This window comes from Carettochelys insculpta, chromosome 1 (genome assembly GCF_033958435.1).
Source record: "Carettochelys insculpta isolate YL-2023 chromosome 1, ASM3395843v1, whole genome shotgun sequence".
Lineage (NCBI taxonomy): Eukaryota > Metazoa > Chordata > Testudines > Carettochelyidae > Carettochelys > Carettochelys insculpta.
The window spans coordinates 285,251,559-285,266,597 of record NC_134137.1 but is presented as its reverse complement, the minus strand read 5'-3'; the positions used below and the strand labels follow the sequence as shown (position 1 = coordinate 285,266,597).

Genomic DNA, 15,039 nt, shown 5'->3' with positions numbered 1-15,039 from the left:
ACTTTTCTGTGAAGAAATATATATTCAGCCTCTTCCTTTTTTTCTGTTTAATCTGAACCTTTCAAAACCGTTTCCCTCTCCTCAGGAGCTCTTACAGCATCTCCACCTGAGCTACCTCCTGACTGAGCTACTCCACAGGCCTTTATAGCTGGCCTCCAGCCTGAGCATACCCACCAGAGCTGTGAAGGCGGGGCCTTCTCAGCCAGGTAACCAGAGTTAACCCTTGTAGGCCGAGTGTAGGATTGCTACACCCCATTACAGAGCCATTTTAAACATCTAAATTAATAAAATAATTAGAGCTAATTTATGTTAGCAGACCTAAATAGATAGGTTTGTAGAAGGATTCTGAAATTGCTTGGATTCTCAGTTGCTCTAGGCCTTGCGTTGTATTTCCAGAAATTTTGCCAAATAATTTTTAAGGGATTTGCCAAGTCTTTTACATCAGTTGTGACCCATGGTACTGGAAGCCTTGATTATGTGTTAGTTGCCTGTATTTCTTTTCAGATGCACTGTGCTCAGTATACTTTGTATAGCATGTTTCATAAAAAAGCTATCAAATGTAAGTGAATTAATAAAGCCATGGAGTTAAGAAAGATCAAGCAACGGCATGGGAGAAATTGTGTGTTCAGCAGAGAATTAAAAAGCTGTAGAGATGATGAAGATGAGATATACAGGAAGACTTTTCAACCCTGGCAAGGTTGTGAGAAGTTGTACAGAAGTTCAGCTTTAGGCTATGTGGGGTGGGTGTGTCAGAGGTGTGCTTGGACCAAATGGTAGTGTGTATGAGCTGTCTTACAAACAGCGAGGGACGTCTTGAATTAGAAATGTTACATGTGTTGGTACATGGGCTCTGTAAATTACTGTTGGACTTTTTTCTTTCAGCACCTAAAAGTCGACTCCAGAATCGTCTGCTCTTTCATCTAGCCCATAAGGTATGTATGTCTCTTTGCTCACACATTGTTTCTTTATTTTGAGCTGTAATTGGTGCTGGATTGACAACCTTCCAGAATGAGTCCTCATGCTAAGTACATCATAAGCAGAACAAACCTTCCCAACCACAGACACAAATGATTTAATCTGAGTTTGAGTAATCATCTGTAGGTGTAAAATGGGAACGCAGAGGAGATACCAGTCTGCTAGTAACTAGAGTGAGACCTACCAGTTCACTTGATATAGGACTAATAAAGAAACAATCTGATGGTATTTTTTGGCAGTTGCTGCCATGGGGCCTGATTAGATCCAGAAATATAAAATGCAGCCTACTTATACTCCATTCTTCTAAGCTCCTGCTAGGTGGGATTATCTTTGAACTAACCACTTAAGGGAAAATACTTTAATGTTGGTTATCAATCTCCTGAACTATTCAGTTCTCCAAAACACAGTCTTGTTTATATCAGAGAGATTTCATTTCATTTAAAAATAATTGAGGCAAAAATGTCACTTTGTTCCATTGTGGTATGTTCAAGAATAACAAAACAGATTTTTAGAGGACTTGAGCTGCCTTATCCTAGCCCATTAATGAAAGCTCTTTCACTTCTAGCATGATAATTGGTTTGCTTTTATTCCATAAATAGATCACAGTTTATTACTAACAAGGCAGTTTTTATCTCTATGGCATGAACCACTTCTGAATAAGTGACCCTGTCAATTTCAAAACATCAAAGGTTCATAAGACACCTGTACCAAGGTGTTGTTATTTTCAGGGTGAATGCGTCGATAAAATTGGATTGTCTTTTACAATGTGCTTTTAAATTTGACAATGGATCAGGTAAAATGCTACTATTTTAAACCCTCTGTGTCCCAACAAAAGTCTTTATTATATATGTGTTATAGCTGCTGTGATTTTTTTTGGTATCTTATAAGTTAAGCAGGGTCACAGGAAACCAAACTATTTCAAGTAGTGTTATTTGTTATTCAAACCTCACATCTAGCAAAGCACTAAAGTGTATGCTTTCTTTGAGTATATAAATGGCCACATTGACTTCAGTGGGCTGTCAGACAAACAAGCCAAATACCAAAGTAAGACAGACGCATGCTTTCCAGTTTGTGAAGGACACATTCAGAATATGCTTATAGTTAAGCTTGTGCTTAAGTGCTCTTCTAGATTGGGTCTTCAGGTGTTCAGGCATCAGTAGGGTCAAGCTGAACCTCTCCAATCTGGAATGCTCTTCTGGTGAACTCCATAACCTGGCATGATTACAGTTAGCTGGAAAACCACTTCTCTTGGGTGTGGCCAAGTTTCCTGTGGTCCCATAAAATTTGTTTCCAGCCACCAGTCCTGGCTCTCAGTGTTCTGTGCTGTTATTTAGCTGTAATTTGCCCTTAAATGTCTTCTAAGAGCACAGTAAGCAGGGGAAGTGTTGGTAATAGTGCTAGACAATATGGCCTCCTGTGGTCTGGCACCAGTCAGATCCCAAGGGTGCAGGACGAGAGAGGTTCAACCTGTAATGCATTATTGCAAGAGATTTACTTTTGAGTCATGCTCCAATATGTAGGAAAGCAGCACCGTACTTTTTGTTTTGGATGAGATGGAAAACCCAAACAATGGTACTTACTGCACAAACTCCTAGTAATCCTGCAAATTTAATTTGGATAGTTGTATTCTGTCTACCTAAGTCCCCCTGAAGGTTTCTTTTGAAAAAGTTAACTCTTCAGTAAAATCTTTCATGTAGTGGCACTGATACACATGTTGACTAACACCCAGAGCTGACCTATACTACAATAGTAGTTGAACAATCACTATGTATATTGTCTGCTAAATACAGTAGACCTTCAGAGTTACAAACACCTTGGGAATGGAGGTTGTTAATAACTCTGAAAAGTTCATAACTCTGAACAAAATATTATGGTGGTTGTTTCAAAAGTTTGTCACTGAACATTGACTTAATACAGCTTTGAAACTTCATCATGCAGAAGAAAATGCTGCTTTTAACCACCTTAATTTAAGTGAAACCACCACAGAAGTAGTTTCCTTACCTTGTCAATTTCTTAACTTTTCTCTTTATATTTTTAGTAGTTTATCTTTAATACAATACTGTCCAGTATTTTCTTGTATCTGCTGCTGACTGAATGTGTACTTCTGGTTCCAAATGAGATGTGTGGTTGACCAATGTGTAACTCTGGTGTTCGTAACTCTAAAGTTCTTTAGTACATCAGGGAGCTTTGCAATGAAGGATACTATGAAGATATAAAAGTACTGATTTTTAGCACTCTTACCTGTGCTGGAATGTTATTTCATGACCATGTCAAGCAAGAGAGATATGAAAGAAAACCAGGCAGACAGATACTTTAAATGTGGGAGATCTATCAACTTGTTTTTTTTTAAAAGACCCCTAGTTGGAAAAAAAACCACATTCCACCCCTGCCAGCTCTGAAGTGGATTCATAATTATCATTGCTAGCAGCAGTGTATATAAGAAAGGGAAGCATCAGAATTGTAAGACACTTGAATGGTCCACTTAAATGGACATTCTTGGTCGCTTTATAATTCTGATGCAGTTGCAAAATTGTTAACTGTGCTCCCTCCGTTTTACATTTGTCCATTTGTTATGTAAAATGCAGGAGTTCTTTTAAATGGAAACTTTAAATTGCATGGAATCACAGAAATTGGAGATGAGAGCCCTAGGGAAAGAGAATTAAAAAGTACAAAAAAGTGTTGCACTTATGGTAAGCTTTTGCTCTGTAATGTATACGTATCTACACACACACTGTAAGGTCATGACATTCAAGACATTAACTTTTGCGAATTCAATTATTCGTGACCGGGGGATTGCCTGACCTGTGGCTGGAGCTGAGGGCTCTCTCATCCTTCCTGCTTGAGAAGGGGACTGCCTGGAGCAGAGAGCTCTCTTTCCTCCCCCTTCACAGGGGGATTGTCTGACTTGCCATGGCAGTGGTGGCTGGAAGAGAGGGCTCCCTTCCCTCCTGCTTGACAGGTGGATTGCTTGACCCACTGCAGCAGTGGCGGCTGGAGCTGAAGGCTCCCATACCTTCCCCTTGACAGGGGGATTGCCTGACTTGCTAGGGCAGCGGCAGCTGAGCAGAGGGCTCCCATCCCTCCCGCTTGGCAGGGGGATTGCCCAGTTCCAGCAGCACCCAAGGGCTCGGGCGAGCCTGCTGACTGTGAATGAGTGAGCTCAGGAGCCCAGCAGAGGGCAGCCTTTCCCAGCCCAACACACATGTGCGAGCGCTTGGCCCACACTCTGTAGAGCTGCCTGGAGCTTAGGAGCATGAGGAGAAGCGGGGCGGGAACCTCAGACATTTTGGGCCATTCTGCACAGGCAGTCTGAGCACCAAGGCAGCCTCCTACCACCTGGCCACCCCTGTCCCCAGTGTTGCACTGCACCTGTTAGGGGCTGGGGCTGGAGCTTCTGCTGTTAGTATGTAACCCTCTGCATCCTGCCAGACAGCATTCCAGCTCCACGAGGTCTTGTCTTGCAGAAAGATATCCCCCCAGAATGGATAAAAGAGCTAGTGCTCCTGGGGAAAGTGCTCCTAAAGAGAAAAGGGCCAAGCATATGTGTACCCTTGAAATGAAAACTGAAATTTTAGACTTATTAAGGAGTGGACTAACTCCGAAGTTGGCCATCTGTTTGATATGAACAAGTCCACGATATGTTACATCAAGAAATGGGAAAAGGAAATTCGTGATTCAGCAGTAGCAAGTGCTCCAATCACAGCTAAAGTTACTTAGCAAGTGTGAGATAAAATATTATTAAAAACTAAAAGGGCACTGAATATATGGCTGGAAGATAGGAATAGGAAATCAGTGCCTGTCGATGGGCCAGCCATATTTGAGAAAGCAAAGAGCCTATATGAGCATTTTCGTGTGGCAGCAGGAGGCAAAAGGCGTAGTGAAACTACAGAATCAAAGTTTATTGCAAGTCAAGGTTGGCTCAGTAATTTTAAAATATGTTTCTCGCTGCATAACATCAGGTTAATGGGCAAATCAGCACTGGCTGACCACAAGGCTGCGGAAGCATTTCCTGCTGTGCTAAGGGAGCTCATAGAGCAGAATGGCTACAGGCCAGAACAAGTTTTTAATGCTGATGAAACTGGTTTATTTTGGAAGAAAATACCCCCCCGCCCCCGAACATACATGTCCAAGGCAGAGAGGCAAGCACCAGGGTTTAAGGCAACCAAGGACCCAGTGACAGTTATTTTTATGTGGCAGTGCGGCAGTCTTCCTGATAAAGCCAGGCATGATCTACCCATCAGCAAACCTCAGAGTATTACGGGGGAAAAATAAGAACCTCTTGCCCATAGATTGGCAATCAAATAAGAAGGCTTAGGTCACGGCAACACTATTTGTGGACTGGTTCCATAAGTGCTTTGTCCCTGAGGGGGAAATATATCTTGCTTCACAGAATCTTGAATTCAAAGTTCTATTAATAGTCGATAACATCTCCGACCATCCACAAACTTTAGAGTTTGCCCACCCAAAGGTTGAGGTTGTTTTCCTCCCTCCAAACACCACCTTGCACCTCCAGCCTCCCAACCAGGGGGTAATAAGCACCTTCAAAGCGCATTACACTCAGCACACATTTGTCTGCATGAGAAATGCAATGGACATGGATCCCAACCTTGATCTTAGTAAGCATTGGAAGCAGTATGATATCGCCGACTGTTTTGGTAACATCAAGGTCTCTGTGGATGAGATGAAACCAGAAACAGTGAATGCTTGTTGACAAGCTCTGTGGAAGGAAATGGTGAACAAATTTTAGGGGGTTCCCATCCATAGATGCAGAAGTGAAACAGATTCTTAGTTTTGCTCGGCAAGTGGGTGGTGAAGGTTTCACAGACATGGTTGGAAGTGAGATAGAGGAGCTCATTGAGGGACATGGCGAGAAACTGAGGGCAGAAGACCTGGAGGAGTTGGTAAAAAGTGCAGAAGAAGATGAAGATGCTGAAGTTGAGGAAACCGAGCATGAGAATTGGGACTTGCATAAATTTAGTGAAGCGTTTCACTATGCAAAGCTGCTAATGATACCTTCACACAATACGATTCATCGCTGAATCAGAATCTCAAGATCGCTCGGCAAATAAACTAGGCATTGTTCCCTTACCTGGAAATATATAAGGAACTCCAAAGAAAAAGAAAACAATTGCCAATCACGATGTTGCTTAGGAAAGAACCGCCCTAATTGTCTTCACAAGTCTGCTCTCCCTAAGCTTCGCAACCATATTCACAGTGGGCACCCATCTCATAGTTGCCTCCCTCATCTTCTCGACACTCTGCTTCCTCCGTCATTGATCCTGATAATATACCAGAAGCTCTGGAGGGAGAAGACCTTTCTGAGCTGCAATAATCCGACTCCATCATGCCATACAGTAAACTCCCGGGTTGTGTTCCTGTAGCCTCTGTATAACTCAAATTTTTGAGCAAATGGGGAGACAGAAACCTGGGCTGCTACTTGGTTCTCAGCTCACCATGGCTTGTGGGACTCTGGAAACTGACCAACCCATCGGGATGTCAGTTGCCTGGCTGCTTTTCCCTGCCTTCCCAGAGTGGCGCTGCTGTCAGCAGCGCCACTCTGGGAAGGCAGGGAGAAGACTTTTAGCCCACCTAGCTGCCCAAATTTTCATGCAAGTCAGATGGAGGGCTCCCCTGGTCTTGCAGGAACAGGGAAGCTGACAAGTTCATGGCTGGTCAGTTTCCTGGGTTCCACAAGTGGTAGGGACTCTCCCCACTTTGAGTCTGGGGCCCAGCCGCTGGCAAAAGCCTGCTGTACTTGGTCCCCAGGGGTGACAACGGGAAAGAGTGCAATTCCCCATGTGCCTGGACGTGGTGCCCGCATCTCTGGCGCCTTCACCTACCCACCAACCCATGTTAATTATGGCTAACTGTCGTGGCACTGGGATAATCTGCTCTGGTGGCTGCGGTTTAATTTAAGCCAAACCTGTTAATGTTTCCAGGGTTTATTTTGTGCCATTTAATTATGGCTAGAGGCTGCATCACATTTTCCCTTCTGCCCCCCCGTCACATTTTCTTTAAAAGTTGAAATAAGACAACTCACTTGCCAATGATTCATTATCTCTGTAAAAGGCTAAAAGCCTTCTCCCTGCTTTCTCAGAGTAGCGCCTCTCCGTAATAAGTCTACAATTTCAATTTTCACTTCAAAGGTATTCACGTGCTTGGCCCTTTTCTCTTTAGGAGCACTTTCCCCATGAGCACTAGCTCTTGTATCAGTTTGGGGGCCATCTTTCTGCAAGACAAATCCTCATGGAGCTGGAATGCCAGCTGGCAGGTTGCTGAGGGTTACACACTAGTGGCTAGGGGTGTGTGAATTCAGGAATGTTCCAGACACAGTAAACCGTCCAGATGTACACATGCACATCTGTATGGCAGAAGCTCCAGCCCCAACCCGTGACAGGCCCAGCGCAAGCCTGTCGACTGGGTGGCCAGGTGGCAGGATGCTGCCTTGGTGCTCAGGCTCCCTGCGCAAAGTAGCCCAAGAGGTCTGAGGCGCCCACCCTGCTTCTACTCCTAAGTCCAAGGTGGCTCTAGGGAGCATGTGCCAGGCACTCACACATGCACCTTGAGCTGGGGAAGCTGCTGCCCTCTGTCTGGTTCCTGAGCTCGCTCATTCACAGTCAGCAGGCATCCCCAAACCCTTCAATGCTTCAGGAGCTAGACAATCCCCCTGTCAAGGGGGAGGGAAGGGAGCCCCCTGCTCCAGCCGCTACTGCAGTGGTGTGTCAGGCAATCCCTCTCTCAAGAGGGAGGGATGGGAGCCCTCAGCTCCAGCCGCCACTCCTGCGGTGGATCAGTCAATCCCCCTGTCAAGTTTTCTCTCTCCCCCAGGGGGTAAAATGCTGTTCATGAAATTCAATACAGTAAACCCTCAAAATGCGTGATTTTGAGTTGCACTTAACTCTCATTAATGCAAGTTAAGGTGCAACTCAATATCCGGCTCCCCCTGGCCCTGGTTCAACCCACCCACCCAGCCCCACTGACCACCCATGCTTGGTTCCTGCTCACTCCTCACCCCCACACCCAGCTCCGGCTCCAGCTCAACACCCCTCCCTCCACCTCTGTGCATGGCTGTGGCTTAACCCCCCTGCCCTGGTTAAACCCCCTTGTGTGTGGCTCCGGCTGAACTCCTCCCCACCCCGTGTGCGGCCCCAGTTCAACGCCCCAGCCCCAGTTCAAACCCCTATGGCCCTGCTCAACCCCCCCACCCCGGTTCACTCACCCACCCCAAATGCAGCTCTGGCTCAACACCTCCCCCTACCCCCCTGCAGCCCTAACCCACCCTAGGCTTAACCCTCTCTACCCCCATCCCATGGCCCCAACCCACCGCCAGGCTTAACCCTCCCCAACTGCCCTCTCCCCAGCCCCAGGACTTACCTTTCAAAAGGAGCTCCAGGTGCTCCTGCTGCTTCTCCATCTGCAGAACATGTGTTTTGCGGTGGGGTGGGGAAGCCACCCCACAACTTATGTGAAATTCCAGTTCTGCAAGGGTGCATGGGAACACAACCCTTGCATAAATCAAGGCACGATTGTATACATAATTTTTTTTACTTCTTTGTGCTTGGACATGAAAATGGAGTGCCTGAGAACTAAGCTTTGGATGGTGTTCTGTGTCTTCCCTCAGCAGATTTCTCCTCTGGCAAAGCAAGTCTTAAAGTTAGGAAGTAACTCCTAATGTCTAACCTGAATCATCTCTGCTGCAATTGTCTCACTTACTACTTGTTATATGCCCTTCCTGATTAACATGCCTAAGTGCTCTTGTTTTCCATGCTCAACTCTTTTGGAGCTTGTCTGTCTCTTTTCTTCAGTTCAGCGATGAAAAAAAATTGATGAGCTTCCACCAGAATTTGCAGGACATCACAGAAGATCAACTCAGTCTGGCATCTATCCACTATATGCGGTCCCACTACCAAGAGGCTATTGATATCTACAAACGCATACTGCTTGATAACCGGTTGGTGTCTCTTTTTTCCCCTCTTCCCTCTTTATTCTCAGCCTCACTGTAGTATCTCAGATTAATTTGTATTTCCACTCCAAGTAGTTGGTTCACTTCTGGAATCTGTTATTTGTAGTGGTATTAACACTTCTGTCTTTCCCTGTGTGAGAAGGTGGTGATCTTTTCCATGGATCACCATCTTGTAGTGGTGCAGAGGTTTCCAGGTTTCAGTGATGCTTCCTGGAGACATGTACTTCCTTAGAGTCATGGTCACAAGTGAGTTCCAAATGTATGATCTAAGAAGTCCTCAATGGCAAAGTAGACAGAGGATAACTGCACAATGGAGGTTAAATTGTTGTGCAGCTTTATAATGGCTGTGAAGGCAGATGAAGGCTGCAAGTAATAGAGGATTTCTAATCATCATGGTGTCCATGCCATTAGTTTCAAGCCCTCTATCTGTCAGGGACAATGTGGTGACTGTTGTGCACCAGTCTCTCCGCTCTAGAAGAAGTCCCACACACAGGTATCCTCCTGATTTGGGAAAACAACACTTGCACAAGTCAAAAGTCCAGTTGCGAGTGGCGATGGGAACAGGACAGTGAGATTCAGAAGTTCATAGTCACAGACTGGCGCACAGGTGGTGGATGTGTGATTCAGTCATCTTCCTCAAGGACTGAGGCAGGTTGAGCATTTTGGCAGCTGCACCCATAACTGAGGGGTCCTTTTTAGGACCCCCACAGGTCACCTGACATAGGGAGAGGGCTAAAGAAGGTGCCCTAAAGACAGTTTTGCCTCTCTTCATCTTGGATGGATAGCTGCATCCAGCAGAATCGCCATTCCCAGCAGTCGAAAATTTTAAGAAACTTTTTAATTTTGTGGCTGGGAACGCCTATATCCTAATGGACAGCTCAAACAGTGACCAATCAGAGCGACATACAGCCATCATTGCTTGTGAACTGATTCAGTTTAACAGCAATATCTCTCCCTTGTCTGAAACTAGAAGAGCTGGTGAAGGAGAGGTGAGGGAGGAGAAAAGACATACATCTACTGTGGGAAGGTCAAAATCTTTGGATGAACCTCAATTGTTAAGACTAGGTTTTGCTGTAAAGAACAAGCTTGTAAGGTGCCTCTCCACAGTTGGCATCGATGTACGGCTCATGACACTCCATTTGAGGCTCACTAAAACTAACAGGCAACTATTATGAGTCTTTATGCACCAGCATTGGATGCTGATGCTGATGTAAATGAAGATTTTGCTAGGGATGTTAATGGTTAACCAGTTAGCTGGTAAGCTTCATCTTAAATGGATAAGGTTTACCAGTTACAGTTAACCATTAGGGGCTGGAGCACCTTCCCCTTGGCATAGGCAGGGGATTGCTTCAGCCCCATGGGGCCACCACAGGTGGGATTGCACTTCACCATGGCCGAAGCAGACCCAATCTGTAGTGGCCCAAAGTTGGGGAGGATGCTGGGGATACCATTCCAAGCCAGCCAAGCTGGAGCAGCCCCTTTGCTTTGCTGGAGTGCCCCCCACCTGCAGCAGTGCCAGGGGCAGGGAAGCTCCAACTGGGCCAGAGCAGCCCTGGTCCCCAGCGCACTGTGGGCAGAGGTGCTCCAACTCAGCTGGAGCAGCTCTGGTCCCCAGTGATCCGTGGACCGTGGGGATGGGAGGCTGGAGGAGCCTCCTAGCCATCCCACTGCTTTAAATGGTTAATCAGTTAAAAGGTAGTTTAGCCCAAGAGTGAGCAAACTTTATATGTCAGGTCCCCCTTTTCATCCCTGCAATTAGCAGGGTCCCCCCAGTCTGTCTCATTGTAATCCAAACTGATGGAAGTTTTGATTATGTTCATATTAAAAAAAAAAACCAAAAAACTTTCAGCACTTGTAAGAAAATGAGTATGTAGAATGTAAAAGACTTTATTAATCGGTATATAATTGTAAATATATATACATAAAAACAGTAACATATTTCAACAAATGTAATGAGCTGGATGAGCCTGAGACCTAACAGCCAATCGTACTGCTCACCCTTACAAAATTTCACACCCCCTGAGGGGGGACCCGCCTCCCACTTTGCTCACCCCGGTAGCCTACCATTTTACCAGTTAAACAGGGTTTTGTATCCCTAATTTCTGCTCTCTGGAAAACATTTTATCATAGACCCCCTAAAGAAGATAAGATCATCCTTCTGAGGGATTGCAGTGCACATGTTGCACGAGACTCAGACCTGTGGAAAGGAACAATGGGGAAAGAAGGAATAGGCAAAAGTAACTCAAATGGACTTCTGTTTTGCCCAAGTATGCTGAACATGAACTTATCATAAACTCCTTTTTCGTGGCAAAGGGACAAATTCAAAACATCTTGGAGACATCCACAGTCACAGCACTGGCATCTTCTTGACTATGTCATAGCTTGTGCCCAAAATTGCAGTGAGGTACTTCTTACAAGAGCAATTACAAGTGCTGATGTTGCTAAACTAATCATCACCTCATTCAATCTGCAATGAAAATTAAGATCACCCTCAAATGGAGGTTGCAAAATAAGTAGCTCAGGTGCAAGCTGAAGGTTCAAGATCAGAAAGACCCTATTAAGCATGAGAACTTCCAACTAGTCTTAGAAGAAAAACATCCCTCAGAGTTTCCAGAAGAGATCAAGTTACACTGGACCTAGCTGAAAGCAGTAATCATCAGTGCCTGTGAGGAAGCTGTGGGCTACCAAACCAGAAAACATCAGGGCAGGTTTGATGAAAATTTTCCTGAAATTGAGCAACTCATCAATGAGAAGACAGTGAAATTTCTAGCTTGGTAGAATGACACAAATTGTAATACAAAGAGAGAAGCCTATTCCAATCTGAGGACAGAAGTACAATGTAGAATGGAGAACTCAAGAACAAATGGATTAAGAAAGCTCAAGAACTTCCAATATCCGTAGCACATGTGCTTCCTTCAGTGCCATTAAGGCTGTCTATGGGCCAGCTTGTTATGGCATGAATCATCTTTGCTCTAAGGATGGAACTACACTTCTGAAGGATAACAAAGCCATCAGTTTTTCCTGGAAGATCATTTTGAAGATCTTCTTAACCTTAACTCGATGATTGCAGATGAAGTCCTTGAGTGAATCTCCCAACAACCTCCTAGGGATAAACTTGGAGACCCTTCCAGTTTGCATGAGGTACACAGTGCCATTAACCAGACAAAGAACAACCAGGCTGCAGGTCCTGATGGGATCCCTGTTGTAATTTTTAAAGACAACAGTGCTGCTTTTGCCCACTCTGAGAAAGATCTTCATACTATCCTGAACCTGTTTGCTGATGCTTACACATGCCTTGGTCTCATGTTGAACGTCAAGAAGACCAAAATGCATTCGAACAGATACTAAGCTTCTTGTTTATCAAGACTTTATTCTCCCAGCATTGTTGTGTGGGTCTGAAGCGTGGACAACCTACAGCTGTCACTTGAAAGTCCTTGAGAGGCATCACCAATGCTGCATCCACAAAATCTTGTAGATCAATTAGGAAGACAGACACACCAACATTAGTGTTCTGGAAGAGACCACCAGCATTGAGGCAATGATAATCTGTCAGCATCTCTGCTGGGCTGGTCACCTTATCCGAATGCCAGACCATCGCTTCCCAGAACATGTCCTGTTCTCTCAGCTGAAAGAAGGGTACCATAATGTAAGAGGACAATGGAACCATTGTAATGATTTGCTGAAGGATAATTTAAAGAAGTGCAATATTGACATTGACACTTGGGAGACCCTCATGCAGGATCACTCAAAATGGAGAAATGTCCAATGTGATGGTCTCCTGCTTTTTGAGCTTGCCTGCCAGGAAGCTGAGGAGGACAAGACGTGCAGGAGGAAGGAGGGACTGGCTTCCAGTCATAATTAGCAGCCTTCTGCCATACCTGGAAATATCTGTCCTCATTGTAACAGAACTTGTGGTTCAAGGATAGGCCTTATCAGCCACATGAGGATTCATAACTGCCATGGAAGATGATAATACTCAGCAATGAGTAATCACCATCATCTATATGACACTGAAAATGGAACTGTTCCACCAAATAAGGCACAAGGAGAAAGTGGTCACTCTGATCTCCTTTTTTTGACATGTTTTGTTCTGTTGCTCCTCCTGAGGCACCCCCTTCCTGTTTTTTATGAAATGCTACAGAATTATAAGCAGGACACAGAATGTTCTGTGCGTCTTATCCACAATACAAATTTAATACCTGTCTTGTCTGGTTTTGCTTGATTGACTGTCTGGCCCTGGCTTTTAGCTAATGAACTCTCTTCCACATCAGCTTTCATTAGAAATCCTGCCTTGCTTTTATTCAGGGGATCCTATGTCCCTTTACGTTCTGAGGACTCTTTCCATTCCCACTTATCCTGTTATAACCCTTACCACAGGATTCCACATTGTAGCCATCAGACTCAGCCATAAAGAGGACAAGGAGCCAAATCTTTGGAGATGTTGCTGTTGAGCAGTACAAGCCATGAGCTTTCCTTCAACCACATACATCTTCACAGACAGTTTTTAGTGAGCTGCCTATGTAATATTCTCCAGATGCCATAGCAGAGTCAGGCCAGAGGACTAGCTTTCAAGGGGAGGGAGGAAGCTCTAAAAAGCAGAAACAGCCTTGGTGAATCAGATGTCATCAGAGGCAGAGTGAGGAAGAGGCTGCTATAAATCAGTTAGGGTCAGTTGGTTTCACTTGAGGCTGCCACCGGCCTTTTAAAAGCTTTCCTCCTGTAGGGAGTCAGGGAGAGTGGAAGAGGAGGTTGGAGAGAAGTGAGGAGACTAGAGTAGGTGAGGAGAGAGTCAGAGAATAGTGAAGAAGAATACCAATAACATCAGAGTTAATGGAAGGTGAGGAGCTCCCACAGGGAATGTTTGGAGCTCCCTGCCCCGGTAACCTCAGGGCTCAGCTGAAAGCTGAGAGGGACTGGTTGCTTAGCCCAGTTGTACCAGAGGGTTCCTACCCTCTGTCCTTTGAGCCAAGGGACCAAAGCCTGAACCCCAGCAAAGGCAAGCAGGCCCCATACTGTGGGATTGTGGAATGAACAGAGGTCTGAGGCCCAGGGAAGCGGGGTCCAGAAGTCAGAGGAATTTTTGCTCGTATATAAATCACTATTCTGAAACACTTCTATAATGGATATTGTTGTGTAACGCCATGTTTTGGGAGGAAATTTAAGCCTTACATGCCCTAGGCTATGATTAGCTTATGCCCTGAAACATGAATCCCTTTGTGAATCAAGGTGGGTGGGGTAATGTCTTTTATTGGAACAACTTTTACTGGTATGACACGCACACTTCTGAGCTTACAAAGAGCTCTTCTTTAGGTCAAACCAACAGAAGTTGGTTTAATAAAAGATATTAACTTATGCACCTTGGCCATGTCTCCATGGGAATCCTCTGTCGACAGAGGTCACTGTCAACAGAGAAACCTCGTCAGTAGTTGGGTTGTCAGATAGCATCTACACACAAAAGCAGATCGAAAGAGCAAGCTGCTCTGTCAACAGAGAGCTGCCAGACTGCCCTGCCCTTTCTTGACAGAATGGCTGACCAGAAGCTCTGCAAACAGGGCTGCCCAGGGAACTGGAAACACTCTCTGTTGACAGAAGTGTTTACATGGGCACTCTTTTGACAAAACACTGTTGACAGAGGCATTATACCTGATTGGGAACAGGGATAACGCTGCTGACTGAACAGCTGAATCATGTCGACAAACTCTCAACAGGGCACTTTAGCTGTGTAGTCACTTGGCGAGTTTTGTTGACAAAAGGGCTGTTCTGTCGACAGAAGCTGCCAGGTAGATGCAGCTCTTGTTTCTCAGATATACTGATTCTGATATGGCTACCACAGCAATGCATATGATAGCCTTTGTCTCAGTAATATTACAAATTGTTGTTACTGCAAATGTTTTTTCGATTCATGTAAATGCTTATTCCTTTTTGATTTGATTTTATGCAGTAATGAGTTTCACAGGTTAATTATACATGGCATTAAATACATGGGGATGTCACCATTTCATGTGTGTGACATTTGGACCATTTCACAAATTTAACATGGTCCAAATGTCACACAGATCATTCTTGTATGCACTTGTACTTAGAAGAACCAGCTCTTGTTT

General features: G+C 44.9%; 1 protein-coding gene across 4 annotated transcripts in view; it reads left to right on the top strand.

Annotated features, from left to right (window-relative positions):
* Window positions 1-15,039, top strand: part of IFT56 (intraflagellar transport 56) — a 106,560-nt gene that overhangs the window by 20,686 nt on the left and 70,835 nt on the right. For all 4 annotated transcript variants that reach the window (XR_012647716.1, XM_075010604.1, XM_075010595.1 and 1 more), the window contains 2 exons: window positions 883-932; window positions 8,781-8,926. Coding sequence is in view for 3 of the 4 variants with exons in the window: in XM_075010604.1 (XP_074866705.1) it covers window positions 883-932; window positions 8,781-8,926 (196 nt within the window). In the remaining variant the exon portion in view is untranslated. The remainder of the gene's footprint in view (window positions 1-882; window positions 933-8,780; window positions 8,927-15,039) is intronic.